The 13,343-nt window shown below is 36.1% G+C and overlaps 2 protein-coding genes across 2 annotated transcripts in view; both read right to left on the bottom strand.

Moving 5' to 3' along the window:
- Positions 1-2,202: 2,202 nt before the first annotated feature.
- Positions 2,203-5,667, bottom strand: LOC141777484 (peptidyl-prolyl cis-trans isomerase Fkbp12-like). Its single transcript, XM_074651772.1, has 4 exons — positions 5,521-5,667; positions 5,393-5,440; positions 3,972-4,084; positions 2,203-3,159 (listed from the first exon to the last, which is right to left on the bottom strand). The coding sequence occupies exons 1-4, from the start codon at positions 5,555-5,557 to the stop codon at positions 3,028-3,030; spliced, it is 330 nt and encodes a 109-aa protein (XP_074507873.1). The 5' UTR covers positions 5,558-5,667; the 3' UTR covers positions 2,203-3,027.
- Positions 5,668-8,987: 3,320 nt separating this feature from the next.
- Positions 8,988-13,343, bottom strand: part of LOC141777468 (MAM and LDL-receptor class A domain-containing protein 1) — a 39,898-nt gene continuing 35,542 nt past the window's right edge. The window contains exons 48-51 of the mRNA XM_074651731.1: positions 11,856-11,976; positions 10,268-10,364; positions 10,086-10,161; positions 8,988-9,996 (exon numbers count right to left, since the gene is read on the bottom strand). Coding sequence (XP_074507832.1) covers positions 9,895-9,996; positions 10,086-10,161; positions 10,268-10,364; positions 11,856-11,976 — 396 coding nt within the window. The 3' untranslated portion in view covers positions 8,988-9,894. The remainder of the gene's footprint in view (positions 9,997-10,085; positions 10,162-10,267; positions 10,365-11,855; positions 11,977-13,343) is intronic.

The raw sequence follows: 13,343 nt of genomic DNA, 5'->3' as shown, positions 1-13,343 counted from the left end.
CTCTTCCTGTTGGAATAAAATAATTAATTATTTAACTGCAAAGTAGTAATGGGTTTTTGATACCTTCACTTTTTTGCATTAAATCATACCGGGATGTTTGCTGAAATTGATTGGATGTGGCACAGCCCTACCTAGAAACATTTCCACCAGCCGCCGCTGCTAATAACACACTTAGTAAATGTGCTGCATTGAAATTGCCACTTAAGTAAACGTATGTAACTATGATGAGGAATATTTACTTGAAGTATCCATTATGCAGAAAAATGGCTTCTGTGATTATTATATTTTCATTAGATAATTATTACTAATGCATTAATATAAAAGCAGGATTTTACTGGTGTAATTGGTTGATGTTGAGACATTTTTTTAAACTATTTTGCATAGGACTGCAACTCCACTCATGGATTAATCTGATGAATGTTTTCTCAATTAATCTAAAGATTGTGAAGATTACAAGGGGCAAGTGAAGGCAGCACAGGTTATGTCCCTCATGTAATTCTAGCATTTCCCCACTAGGTGGCCACAATCACGACACACCTATAAAAACCGAATATTAAATATGACGATTTGAGTATATTGTGGCAAATAAGTACAGCATCAGTACAGACAAACAAACTTAATACATAATAGAAAACATCATAAAAACTTAAACATGATAAAATATTTAGTAATCAGGAAGAAAAACCCTGTAAATGTTAAACCCTGCTCAGTTAATATTTAGATATATAAACCCTCCACTTAATTGACAACTACTATGACAACAGTCATTCAAATATCTGTTTATCTTTGATTATAATTTATGGATATTTATATAGTATATAAGTATACAGTATATAAAGTATTTAAAATTAGCTCCATTTTACCAGCTACAACATTAAGGTGATGTACACATGCTAATTATAATTCAATAATCTATATTATTCTGAAATGGGCCATTCTGCATGAGTACTTTTACTGTTGGTACTTTAAGTATATTTTAATGCTAATACTTTTGAACTTTTACTTAAGTCAGACTTTGAACGCAGGACTTTTACTTGTAACAAAGTATATTTGCACTTTAGTTTTGCTACTGAAGTAAAAAGTCTTAATACTTCTTCCACCACTGCTAGTCAACACCAGTATTGTACAGTACTTCTACTTCTGTAATATTCAAGTAAGAGCACTGTTTGGTTTCAATCTCAAGAGAAGCAGTGATAAAGAAGGTATTGTACCCGCTAGTTATCATGTTTTATTATTAAATTGGTGCAGACGGCTGCGGTGTATTTACTACAATCCACCTAAACCCGGAGCAGAATCCAATTTGCCAACAATATTGTTTACATGAACACATTACTAAAGCCTGGCATGGCAATCCCTCCAAGGCAAATATTGAAAGGTGTCTGCTGATCACGGGACACTTGGCTACATTTCAAATTGCATACTTTTTCTTTTAGTAAATACTGCAGCTGCCCTTACAAAGAACATACTGCTGTACAGTTGGGACATACTACACCGTCATAACATTATGCATGGAACTTTGACCCTCTTGCTCAAATCTGCTGCACAGAGGATTGTGGCTCAGAATAGCCAGAAAAGCATGCTGGCAGATGTAGGACATCCTGGTATTTTTGGCATATGGCATTTGACATATTGGGACATGACTAAATAGTTTGGTAGTATGGGTATTGGAATGCAGTTTGATACATCTGAACTTCCCAGTGAAACAGAAATTAAGAGCGTCTTTAGCGTCTGTACGGTGTCATATTCCCCACTGAAACGGAATAATTGAGCAGTGTACAGTTACAAGAGGGATTTAAATCATATCCTTTGCATTTGATTGGACCGCTAAAAAGCGTGCAGGCTTAAAATGTTGCGCAATACAGAGCGTCCACCCGTGTTGCTAAAAGTTGCAGACTGATTGAGGACGTAAGCACACATTTTGTTTCATATATAGTTAAGTAGGTGCACAATATGACCAGGTGATTAAAAAGGGTTAAAAAGGCATTTTTCATTTCATCTCAACTTGAAACTCAATGGCTTACTAATCTGTAGAAACTGCCTGGAAAGAAAGGTTTGGTTATTCTAAAGATAACTAAACTTCAAATCGAACAGGATTTGTGTCTGGAGAGAATTGTTCACAAGTTAAGAATATGCAAGTAGCCGTTTATCACAATTATTTGTTCAAAGTCTAAATCACACCAATGACAATGAATGACACATTAATATTGTGTAATTTGTTTTTAATGCAAGAATGCAATACGGGAAAGACCATTTCTAATGGATGACACAATCAAGAAGTAAAGCATTGTAGAGAAAACATGTTAATCATGATGACATAACACAAAGACTCTTGAGGCCTTTAAGTTGTTATGATAAAAAGACCCAAGAGTATAGTATAAGGGTCAGGATTCAAAATCTAATAGGATAAAGGGCAACACAAGTAGGGATGGAAATGAAATCATACGGCGTTATTGTTTGTAAGCGTTTCTTTACATTGCGTTAAAGTTTTAAACTGTCAACTCAATGCATCGAATGAAGAGATACATTAATGCAAGAAAAAAAACAAATAAGCTCTTCATTAAAAGGTGTTCCATGTGCATTTTGTGACATTAATAATAATAATATCTGCACTACTTTTGAGACACTTGAATAACCAGGTATGAACAAATAAGATGTTTTTGTGCAGATTTAGTGCCACTGGTTCAGATTAGGCACACAAAAAATAAAGGAAGAACAGCACACTAGTCTGTCCAATTACTTCATTATGTATCTAATGTGCTAATTCAAAGATTTATCAGACAAATGTAATAATGAAGGCCACATGAATTCTGGAAGAAATAAGATTTCCCAAAATGTTGTACTATTTCTTTTTTTTTTTATCTGATCTTAGCACCAACAACTACCGCTGGCATTAGTCTAATTTGTCTCAATCATACCAAGATATCAGAATTATTTCTACAATGATTTATTCATGTTTATAAATGCTAATGACAGCACCTTTAATTAAAAGTTATTTGTGTCAAATGTTGGTGGAATGAGGAGCAACTTTCATGTACAAATTTTCAGCAGCTCCACTTCGAAGATGAGAGTGGAATTTCCTGGGATGACAGGTGGGAATCCTTTAGAGCCGTACGCATAGTCTGGCGAACAGGTCAACCTAGACTTCTCGCCAAGACTCATCTGTGGAGGATGTGAAGAGCAAGTTACATACAACATGTAATAATATGGTTTGATATTGAATTGCTGAGGCTTTTTTTTAGCATCTCTGTTAAAGAGCTACTCCAGTGATTTAGTAATGCACTTCCATAAAGTTGGGGGACTCACAAGAGTTGTATCAAACAATAACTGCTAATATCAATATGTTGGAGTCTGAGATATCCTAACTTTTAATCCCTAGCATGGGTCAAGCCCCAAAAACACAGGATCCTACCTTTCCCACAATGCAAATCAATCAAAGCTTCTACAGAGTCACAGAAGACAGAATACAACTGTTTACGCAGTAGGGCTCGGTGATATATAAAAATAATGATTTGATTAATTCAAAATCATGCATGAAACATATTAGTCACAACAGGCCCGTAAAGTGCAACCTGAGTAGTTGCACTATATGTGCACCTGCTGCAGTTTACATGACTGTCTTGACTCCATGTTTGTCTAACTCTTTCTCTTAGCGAACGGTCCCAAAGAAGACTCTGCACACTGATCTGCGTGCTCTGAATGTGTTTGTGAATGACGTATTATATCTGGTTACTGGAGGTGAAGCTAGTCAGCTGTCTGCAGATATTAGGCTGATGTCAAGAAAGCACAAACAGTAGGAGCAGAAAGGGGGGAGTTATTAAAAGCCCTGATTTGTCCCAGCTTGTGAAAAAAAGATTTGAATTTTTCATGATACTGCCCAGTCCTATTTCACAGGTCCAATCGTAACCCCCAAGATTAGTCATCTTGATGTGTAAAACCGGTACAGAGCCCCTTGTTGAAACTCCTCTCCTTACCTTGGCTACACCCTCATCCCACGCTTTGATGACTTCACCTTGTCCAAGACAGAACTTAAAGGGATCTCCTCGGTCCCTGGAGGAGTCAAACTGTTTTCCATTTGTCAGCGTGCCTGTTCAACAACAATGAAAAAAACTTGTTGGCACTCACACTAAGGTTACATCATTTCTCCAGAGATGTTAAGACTAAGGTGTTTTTGTAGGACTTTAAATACAGTGTGATTGAGTATCAAACACATCAGCCAGTGCACACAATGATTGATAATGTATTAAAAAAGATTGTAAAATTGAATACTTTAACAGCACTGGAATGTAACTAAGTACATTTACTCAAGTACAATTATGAGGTACTTCTTTACATTTCATGTTACTTTATACTTTTACTCTACTCCATTCTGAAAACAAATATTGTACTTTTTATTGCACTACCTTTATTTGACAGCTTTAGTTACTAGTTACTTTGCATATTCAGATTATTAATAGAAAACCAAAAAAATAAATCACTAATACATTATGATGTCATAGCAGTATATAAAGTACTTCAAATTAGCTCCAATTTACCAGCTACAAGAAACTGGCTATCTTAACATAGCATAGCAATAAGACTAGGAATAAGGGGAGACAGACTAGCCAGGCGACACTCTTCTGTTTCTGTATGGATTGAACTAAACGAGATATCTTGTCTTAACTTTTCCCTTGGAGGGCCAAAACTGGAACTCAATGGTGGACCACGGGCCAAAATTAAACACCCATTGTATTGTATTGTATTATTAAGATGCAAAATGGTACTAGGATCCCAAGTTCCCTTAATTGAATATGTTTGACATAGTTAGCCCCTTAAAACCCGCCTGCTGAATACAATTGGGCTCATTTATGCATTTCCAAGACTGTTTAGGGACCCCAGTATGTAGAAATATTAAAATACACCATTTTTAGAATAGGCAAAAATAACACATTTATACTGCATTCAAAGAACTGCATGTGATTATCATAAAGTGTGCATGTGTGTAAAGGGGGGACTCGTGGGTTCCCATAGAATACCCATTTACATTCACATATCTTGAGGTCGGAGGTCAAGGGACACCTTGACAAATGGCCATGCCAGTTTTTCCTCGCCAAAATGACATGATTGGTATAATGAAGTCTTTAGGTTTTCTAGTTTCATATGATGCCAGTATCTTCTAACCATAAAGCCCAGCCTGGTACGGCCTCCAAAAGACAGAACAGTCGATTGGGTCTTTTAATAAAAAAAAAATAATTCGCTAACATCTGGCGGGCCAATTTTGGCCCGCGCGCCACACTTTGGACAGCCCTGAACTAGACTAACTAGACTAATTAGGCGAACTAGACTAGACTTGTTGGCCCCTGTTCCCAGCCCTGATGCTAACATGCTAAGCTAACATAGTATAATGACATCTTACCGACGTAGTGGACGTTAACGTACTGGCCCTTCTTCGGGTAAGTCGTCCCTGAAAGGTGAACAAACAGCAGGTTAACACGGCTATCTGTATTAAAACGCCTCGAGTGCCGGGATTAGAACAGTATTTACCGTCTCCTGGGTTAATGATCTCGACGTCTACTCCCATTGTTCTTGTTCTTCTCTCAGACTAGTCTTCTTCCCTCTCTCTTCACTTCCTGCTGCACGACCGCACCACAGCGCGCTTCCTCTTCTGCTCCTCTTCTTCTCTGGGTTTCGACACGGCGGATCACGAACAGCTTGAAGGTGCATTGCGCCACCTGCTGTACTGGAGTGTGGAGCAGTAGATTGGCAGGAAAAAAAACAAAAAACAAAACAAAACAATAAAATAAAAATTAATAATTATTAATAATAATAACAATAATAATAATATTAATTAAATTCTCTCCATTATTCCTATTGCCCTTACCCTCCTATTATTTATTTATTTAAAAAGGATCCCCATTAGCTGATACCAATGGCACCAGCTAGTCTTCCTGGGGTCCGAAATCATGTACATTAATTTATCACATACATACTATATACAACATCACATTTGTGTTACACTAATAACACTCAAATTTTCAAACATATATAAATTTCAAATTTCAAATTCATACACAAATCTTCCACAATTTTTTTTTTTTTTTTTTTTAGCCTCAAGGCCCATCATCAGGGAAAAAGGAACAAAGAAAACAAAGAAAACCATACATGACCAACACTGGACTATCGATCAGCTGTTTAAGTAATGTATTCGTAGATGGTATTTGAATGTGGATTTGTTAGAGGATTGACGGATGTGAAGAGGGCAGCTATTCCAGTGAGTGATGGCGCGGTAAATGACCGTCTTTTTTAAGGCATTAGATTTTGGGTGAGGTAACATGATTTGGCCATCACCTGCTGTTCTAGTGAAATGACTGTGAACGTCCCTGCATCTGGTAATTTGACTGTATAAAAACTTATCTTTGGGGTCAATTTGACCCCATTCAATGTTTAACTTCTCTAAATAAATGATTGACATCATTTTTTTTGCTTCATATTTAATGACTTTTCCTAATTTAATGGGGACAACTGGGTAAACATAAAATTAAAATGATGATATGTTTTCAATGTCCTGTATACATGCTGTTCGCATCGGTGTTCTTTGGGGTCAATTTGACCCCAGGCTGTTTTAGCTGTATAAAACATATAAGAAATATCAACATTTTACAACACATTTGTTTTGGATGATATTGAGGTCACTATAACATGCAACTTTATAATCTTCAAAAAGCTTTAGGGCCCTAACCTAACATAACCATAACTGTAGTAGTGCGAGAACCACTGATAGTTCACACGACATGGGGGAGGGGAAACATCATTCTCGAACTTTGATATTTCCCCACGCTTTGGGGGTGGCAAAATATGGTTCCCGTGAAGATATTGATTTTATTTAAATGGCTATTTAGGTAGTCAACAAACAAACATAAAGTACCTGACACATAAACTTGGGTAACAATTTTAATTATAATCATTTTCTGGAGGTTTAAATTGCTGGGGTCAAATTGACCCCAAGGATAAAAGATGTTAGTAAATTTGAAGGTAACAGGAGGGTTAAGTAATTAATTAGAAGATTGTGTACTTTCTTAGATGTCTTTCCTAGCAGATTCACCATCGTAATATTTCCATCATTTACTCCTGATATCAATTCCCTTCTTTCTTCGTCACATTTGTTGCACTCTATAAGAACATGTTTGACAGTTTCTGGTTTATTACAGTGCGTGCATAGTCAAGTTGGGTGCTTGCCTATTCTATGGAGTGTTTTGTTTAATCCTGTATGTCCTATTCTCAGACAGGTAATGGCTATCTTTTCCCTTGGGCTCCCGCTCCGTATTCCACCAGCTCCTACATGTGTCTGAATACTGTACAGATGTCTCCCTGTGTCACTTAAGTCCCAGTATTCTTGCCAGGTTTTGTGCATGTAGTCCTTAATGATGGTTTTAACCTCTGCTTTACTTAACGGTATTTATATGTCAATTAAGTGTCGTTTTAATGATTGTTTGGCCAATATATCTGCATTCTACCTCAGGGGTCAGCAACCTTTACTATCATTTTAGGCAAAAAATAGATAAATAAAATCTGTCTGGAGCCGCAAAACATTTGAGCATTATGATGAAGGTGACACAGTTTTAATTGTTTTTTATTTGTTTGTTTGTTTCATTGACACAACAAACATTAATCACTTCTTTATTGTTTTATTCCATTTACATGCATGTTCTTTTTAAATATCTATATATTGTAATTTGCTTAATGAATTGTATATATGTATATATATGTTTTTTTTTTTATTTTGTTCTTTTTTTAAAAAATTTATTATTGAATTGACGCTTTGGTAATATTGTTCACCTGACAGTCAGGCCAATAAAGCAAATTGAATTGAATTGAATTGAATACAGTGTGATTGAGTATTAAACACAGTGTACACAGTGAGGCAGGATATTAATAAAGCTACACACAGAACACGGTTATCTTAACTTAGCATAGCAAAACACTAGGAATAAGGGGAAACTGGCTAGCTTAAATTTACAAGAAAAAAAGTTGTAATATTACGAAAATAAAGTCATAACTTTACGAGAAAAAAGTCGTAATATAACGAAAATAAAGTAATAATATTACAAGAAAAAGGTCGTAATATAACAAGAATAAAGTCACAACTACTAGAAAAAAAGTCGTAATATAACGAGAATAAAGTCATAACTTTATGAGAAGAAAAGAAAATAACACGTAAAATTACTACTTTATAATAATAGGACTTAATTCTCGTAATTTGACTTTATTCTCGAAATCTCAGATTCATTTTTTTTCCTCAATGTGGCCCTAATACTCCGTCGTACCGTCGTACATTAGACCTAAAACAATGATAAATAAAAATGAAAATTTAAACAAAAAATGTACTCTGTGTTCTGGAAATGTACACACACCCGTAAACTGTGGCAAGATATTTGTAGATTTATCTTGGAAAATATTATCTGTGACTTTGAACTTCTACTGGAAAATGTATTTTTTTTTTTTTTTAAGGTTCAACACAATATATGAGTGAGAGTATTTTCCAATCAATTCCATTATCATTTTCGCAAAGTTTTACATTCAGAAATGCAAATTTGTGAGAGTCAAACCTCACTTTAAAGTTTTCAAGAAATAAATAAAACTATATATTAAGACAATATCTTTTGCAAAAAAAGGTGAGTTTGTGCTCCCATTTTAATGGTTTTACTTGAGTTACTATTATTTATTTATTTATTTATATTAATCCCTGGCATGTTTTTTTTATTTTATGTTTGTTTGTTTTTGTTAATCCCTTAATTTCCTTTATATGTAGTGTTTACCTATGTATCGGTTAATTGTTCTTGGTATTGTTCACAAATTTAAAATAAAGTCTATTGAAAAAATACTTTTTCCCATTACATTGGGAAAGAAACGTCTGTAACTAAGCAGAAAGTTTTCACCACTATCAGCACATAAAAGAGTTTAAACGGGACCGTAACTGTGTACGTGTAGTAAAGAGTAGAGAAAGAGCCCCATTACATCTGCACATCTTTACATATTTGTATTTCTGTGATAACCCGTCGTGCAGAGTCATCATTGGTCATTTACTGTGAACAAGTACTGTACATTCTGATTGTTGCAATTTAGATAAAGCTGTAAATATGCAACTCACGAACAAACATGTATCAATAAACTGTTACAAAACAAAGAGGTGTAACTAGTTTCAGCAGAACAGAACAACTTTACAATGTACAGTTTCTTAAAACAACAACACTAAAAGCAAAATAGTGTACTCAAAATTTGTCAACTTTTCATTAAACACGTAATGGATAATGTACAGCGAGCCGGTTATTGTTGTGAAATAAACCCCGACAGGGTCTCTCATCGCCCTGAAGGGGTTTATTTCACAACAATGACCCGCTAGCTGTACATTATCCCGCTTGTTACACAGCTACTTAGTTAAGAAATCAATAATTTGACACAAAAATGGTCCTCCAGAGTCCGACATCAGAACGGTCTGTTATACATAGCAACAGTCTGCTATAAAGAAATAACAGACCGTAGAAGGCCGTGATTGACCAATCAGAACTATTCAGAGTATTCAACAAAGCAGTGTAATAACACAAGTTACTACATGGTCTCAATTTAATTTAATTTTATAAAAATGACTTTACATTTTCAATGTCTGCTAATCCTCAGTCAAGAGGTTTGTAGGTATAAGCAATAAGCATGTTCATGTAATTAATAATCCAGTTGTTATTATTATAACTAAAGGGTCACTGATACTTTCTCATTTAACTGCTGTTACATCCTTTGATACATTTTTCTCAGCAAAATGCCACACTAACATCAATATTTCATCTTCTAAATAACAGTTTTAATAGAGATCAAATATCTCCAAAGACACAGGCAGAAGAGCTATTAATTAATTATTAATCTGGACTAAGCATCAGATGAAGCCACTGTAGCTTCAGTTACATGTGGCGACGGATTATACAGAGTGTTGAAGAAGGAAAAGTCAGATTCAGTTCCATGTTGTGTGCCCTGGGAGGAAACAATTATATATATTTGTTATTATCTTTGCTCTGTGAAGGCTGGACAAGATGTTTTGTTAATAAATCCTGCTTACTTACATCTATTTTGCAGTCAAAGAGGTCAAACGTAGCATTCTGGCTAACTGCGTCGTTATTCACAAGCACCGAGTGATTCCTGAGACACACAAGCAGAAATGTCAGCCGACAACAGAAATCAGCATTCTTCAGTGTTTTTATAAACATTATGTAAATTATTGATGTGTTTATAAACAGCTGTGTACATTGTACTACACTTCCTGTTCAGCATAAAGAGGACGATGGAGATGATGACTCCAGCCAGGAGAGTCAGACCAACAGCTAGACCTGCGGACAACATGTCTGCAGACACAGAGAAACATGATGAGAACTCAACTCCTGTCTGACACTTTGTACACTATACACTTCCCACTGGCACTGAGGCTTGAAAAGCCCTTACTGTTGAGCCTTTGCATGAGAAATCAACTGATGAGGTTGTGCCAATATTAATGTTTCTTAAATAAGGCTAGTGATATTCTATATTTTTCTTATTGTCTACATGAGAAGACCAAAACGAACAATGAATTTATCCTACTATCTCACTATCAAGTGTTGTTTGTGTAGTCAAAGCCCAATACAGTTTATTCTAATGTGCAATAGAGCTCCATTGTTGTCCAAAAACGATTAAAAACACATAAATGAGCTGCTGCATCGTTGCACTTGGTGTGTCGATCCGACATACACCGTCTGCTGCTGTAAATAATTAGTGCGCGTATTAATCCGCAGCTCAAAATAATCATATTAGTATTGTTACATATGCACTATTGACTCCTGTTTGCCTAATCAGGAAATTACTGAGCATTTTTTTATAATATACAACTGTTCATTTGTGACTAATTTTACAGATCTAAAGGCAGAATGAGTGGGATTTGTCGATTGCGGTTTGTAAACACAATATTCAAAGTTGACCCCTCCTCTCCGGCCTTACGTTGCCTCATAGCTGGGAGCTGTTTTTCTACTTTTCTGCCGCAAGCCTCTGTGTTTCTTTGGCCCTCCCTGCGGCAGCCGAAACCAAACGCGCTACCCTCATTCCAAAGGAATGGGAGGGCTTGTGTTTTCGCTACACCTTGCGTGAATACAGTCTTAGGCTTAGGTTGCTCGCCAACCACAGATTCACTCTTGTTTTGGAAAGAGTTTTGTACGCTTTGCGTTTCGCCTCGCTATATTTGCGTTTTTTCGGCACCGTGTCCACCATTTTTGTAGCTTCCTCTTAGATACACGATTACTTTTTTAATAAGAAAATACAGGCGGAGGGCAGCGTCTCTGCAGAAACAGACAGCACCACACACTTCTAGTGGGTCATAAGTGATGATTGAAAGGGATTATTTTTGTATCAGTCTATACATTGCTTTTTAGGAAAATCCTACTCATTCTGCCTTTAATGTTTTCAGTGGGAATGAATGGGTGAGGAGCTGAGGGCCAGAGACAGGGAGGGAAAGTCTGAAAGCACTGAGAGATGGACAAACACATTGTTGGGTTTGGCCTCTTCATGGGATTTGTTGACAGTTAGAAAAAATAGGCTTATCCGAAAACGCAGACCAAAATCTTTCTAGAAAATGCTGCTGGAATGGGTAAACTTAGTGATAAAGTGTGTAGTTAAACCCACATCAGTGTCAAATAATTGATACAACTAGTTGTTAAAACTAATATCTTGATGGGGTTAATGATTTCTTTCTAATTCGTATTTTGTCAGATAAATTGTCAATCAGTTCATAAGTAAAACATGCAGCAGAACATGATTCTTTCTTTCTTTTGTCTGCTCAGCTGAAGTAGCTCAAGAGGGTTTCAAGTTACCATTATTATCATCAGGAGGGTCAACGGGAGGCTCTGAGTAGCAGCTGCCAGGGAGGATGGTGATATCATCCAGAGCAACGTCCCCACCTGGATTCATCCCCCGCTGATACACAAACACAAACTGAGACAAAAAAAGAGTTCAAATTCAGCACATCAGAAAAATTCAGAATACACAGGAGTAAACACTGCTGATATTGGTTAATGTGTTAATACAAGTTATTAATGTATAAAAGTGACGGACACTTGCTCTAAATTGACTACATGTAGCTGTTGTATTTTATCAGTAAGGTACAGAATGTTAAAGCTTATTTTTCTGTGTATAAGTTTGATTCTCCTTCACGCTATTTAAACACGGGTAACATTAGGCCGATAGACAGTCAGCTGCAGCTGGAATCAGTGCCTGTCTGAGGGCTCTTTCAGTGTCACCATACCGTAGCTAGCGCTGCTGCAGTAACGTTACTGATCTCCGAAAGAGGAAACAAAGCTTATTTTTTCTTTTAAATGCTGACATTTGTCAAGTTTGTTATATAGTAGTTCATTAGAGTGGAAATCCATTTAGTAAACCAGCTTAACTTGGTTGACTGATTCACTTCAACTTTAAGTAAAAGTACACAAGTATTATCAGCAAAATACGCTTAAATATCAAAGTAAAATAACTTGTTTCGCCCCTGTGACTGATGCATGATAGGTGTTGAATAATTTGACCTCTTTCAGCCTTGAACCATTTTTTGAATAAAACCATGTGAGAGGATTAGAGAGAAAATGTCAATAACTCATAGAAATCTGAAATGTGACAAGAGGCCCCAACTAGATACTGTTATTTTGTAGGGATGTGCATTTCAAGCAAAATTACTATTTGATAATTATTGGGAACTAGTCGATCATTTTCCGCAGCAGCTGCTCCATGTTAAGAGAGACACAGTGGGGGAAAACGGTATGTAGGGTCGGAAAGACTAGCCAAGACGGTTTTGGTGAGTTTTTTTCGGTTTCTGTCTAGTTTGAATTAAGTTTGTTTTCTGATGTTCCGCCGCTTGAACAGCTGATCTACCAGCTGAAACTACGAGGGGCACGGGCGACGGAAAAGAGCCGAACTGAATGTGCCACATACGTTTTACTGGTATTAACGTTACCAGCAGGCAGAGCCTGCAACGGTTAAACAAGGGAAATATATATTTTTGAAGACATGACAAAAGTTGCATAAACTATTTTATTTATAATTGAATAACTATTTCAACATTTTTTAAATCATGACCAATCCCTATTATTATTTGTAAAGGGCCACAAGCCCGCTGATTCAATCTTTAATACTGGGTTGTATTTTATAAACATGTGTGTTTTTTATGTAAAATCTTTATCTGGAAAGTAACTAGTAACTAAAGCTAAGTGCAGTGGAGTTAAAAGTACAATATTTCCCTCTGAAATGTAGTGGAGTAGAAGTATAATGTAGCATAAAATGCAAATACTGAGTATTATAATATAAAAGTATAG

This window comes from Sebastes fasciatus, chromosome 11, assembly GCF_043250625.1.
Source record: "Sebastes fasciatus isolate fSebFas1 chromosome 11, fSebFas1.pri, whole genome shotgun sequence".
In the NCBI taxonomy this organism is placed as follows: domain Eukaryota; kingdom Metazoa; phylum Chordata; class Actinopteri; order Perciformes; family Sebastidae; genus Sebastes; species Sebastes fasciatus.
The sequence above is the reverse complement of the archived record's forward strand: the minus strand, read 5'-3'. Positions and strand labels throughout refer to the sequence as shown.

Bases quoted from the DNA above. Each gene is read 5' to 3' on its own strand.
- LOC141777484 (XM_074651772.1), bottom strand. From the start codon at position 5,557: ATGGGAGTAGACGTCGAGATCATTAACCCAGGAGACG. The intron at 4,085-5,392 runs GTAAGATGTCAT...GTTGTTGAACAG, and splicing joins CGTTAACGTCCACTACGTCG to GCACGCTGACAAATGGAAAA. The intron at 3,160-3,971 runs GTAAGGAGAGGA...CATCCTCCACAG, and splicing joins GGGATGAGGGTGTAGCCAAG to ATGAGTCTTGGCGAGAAGTC.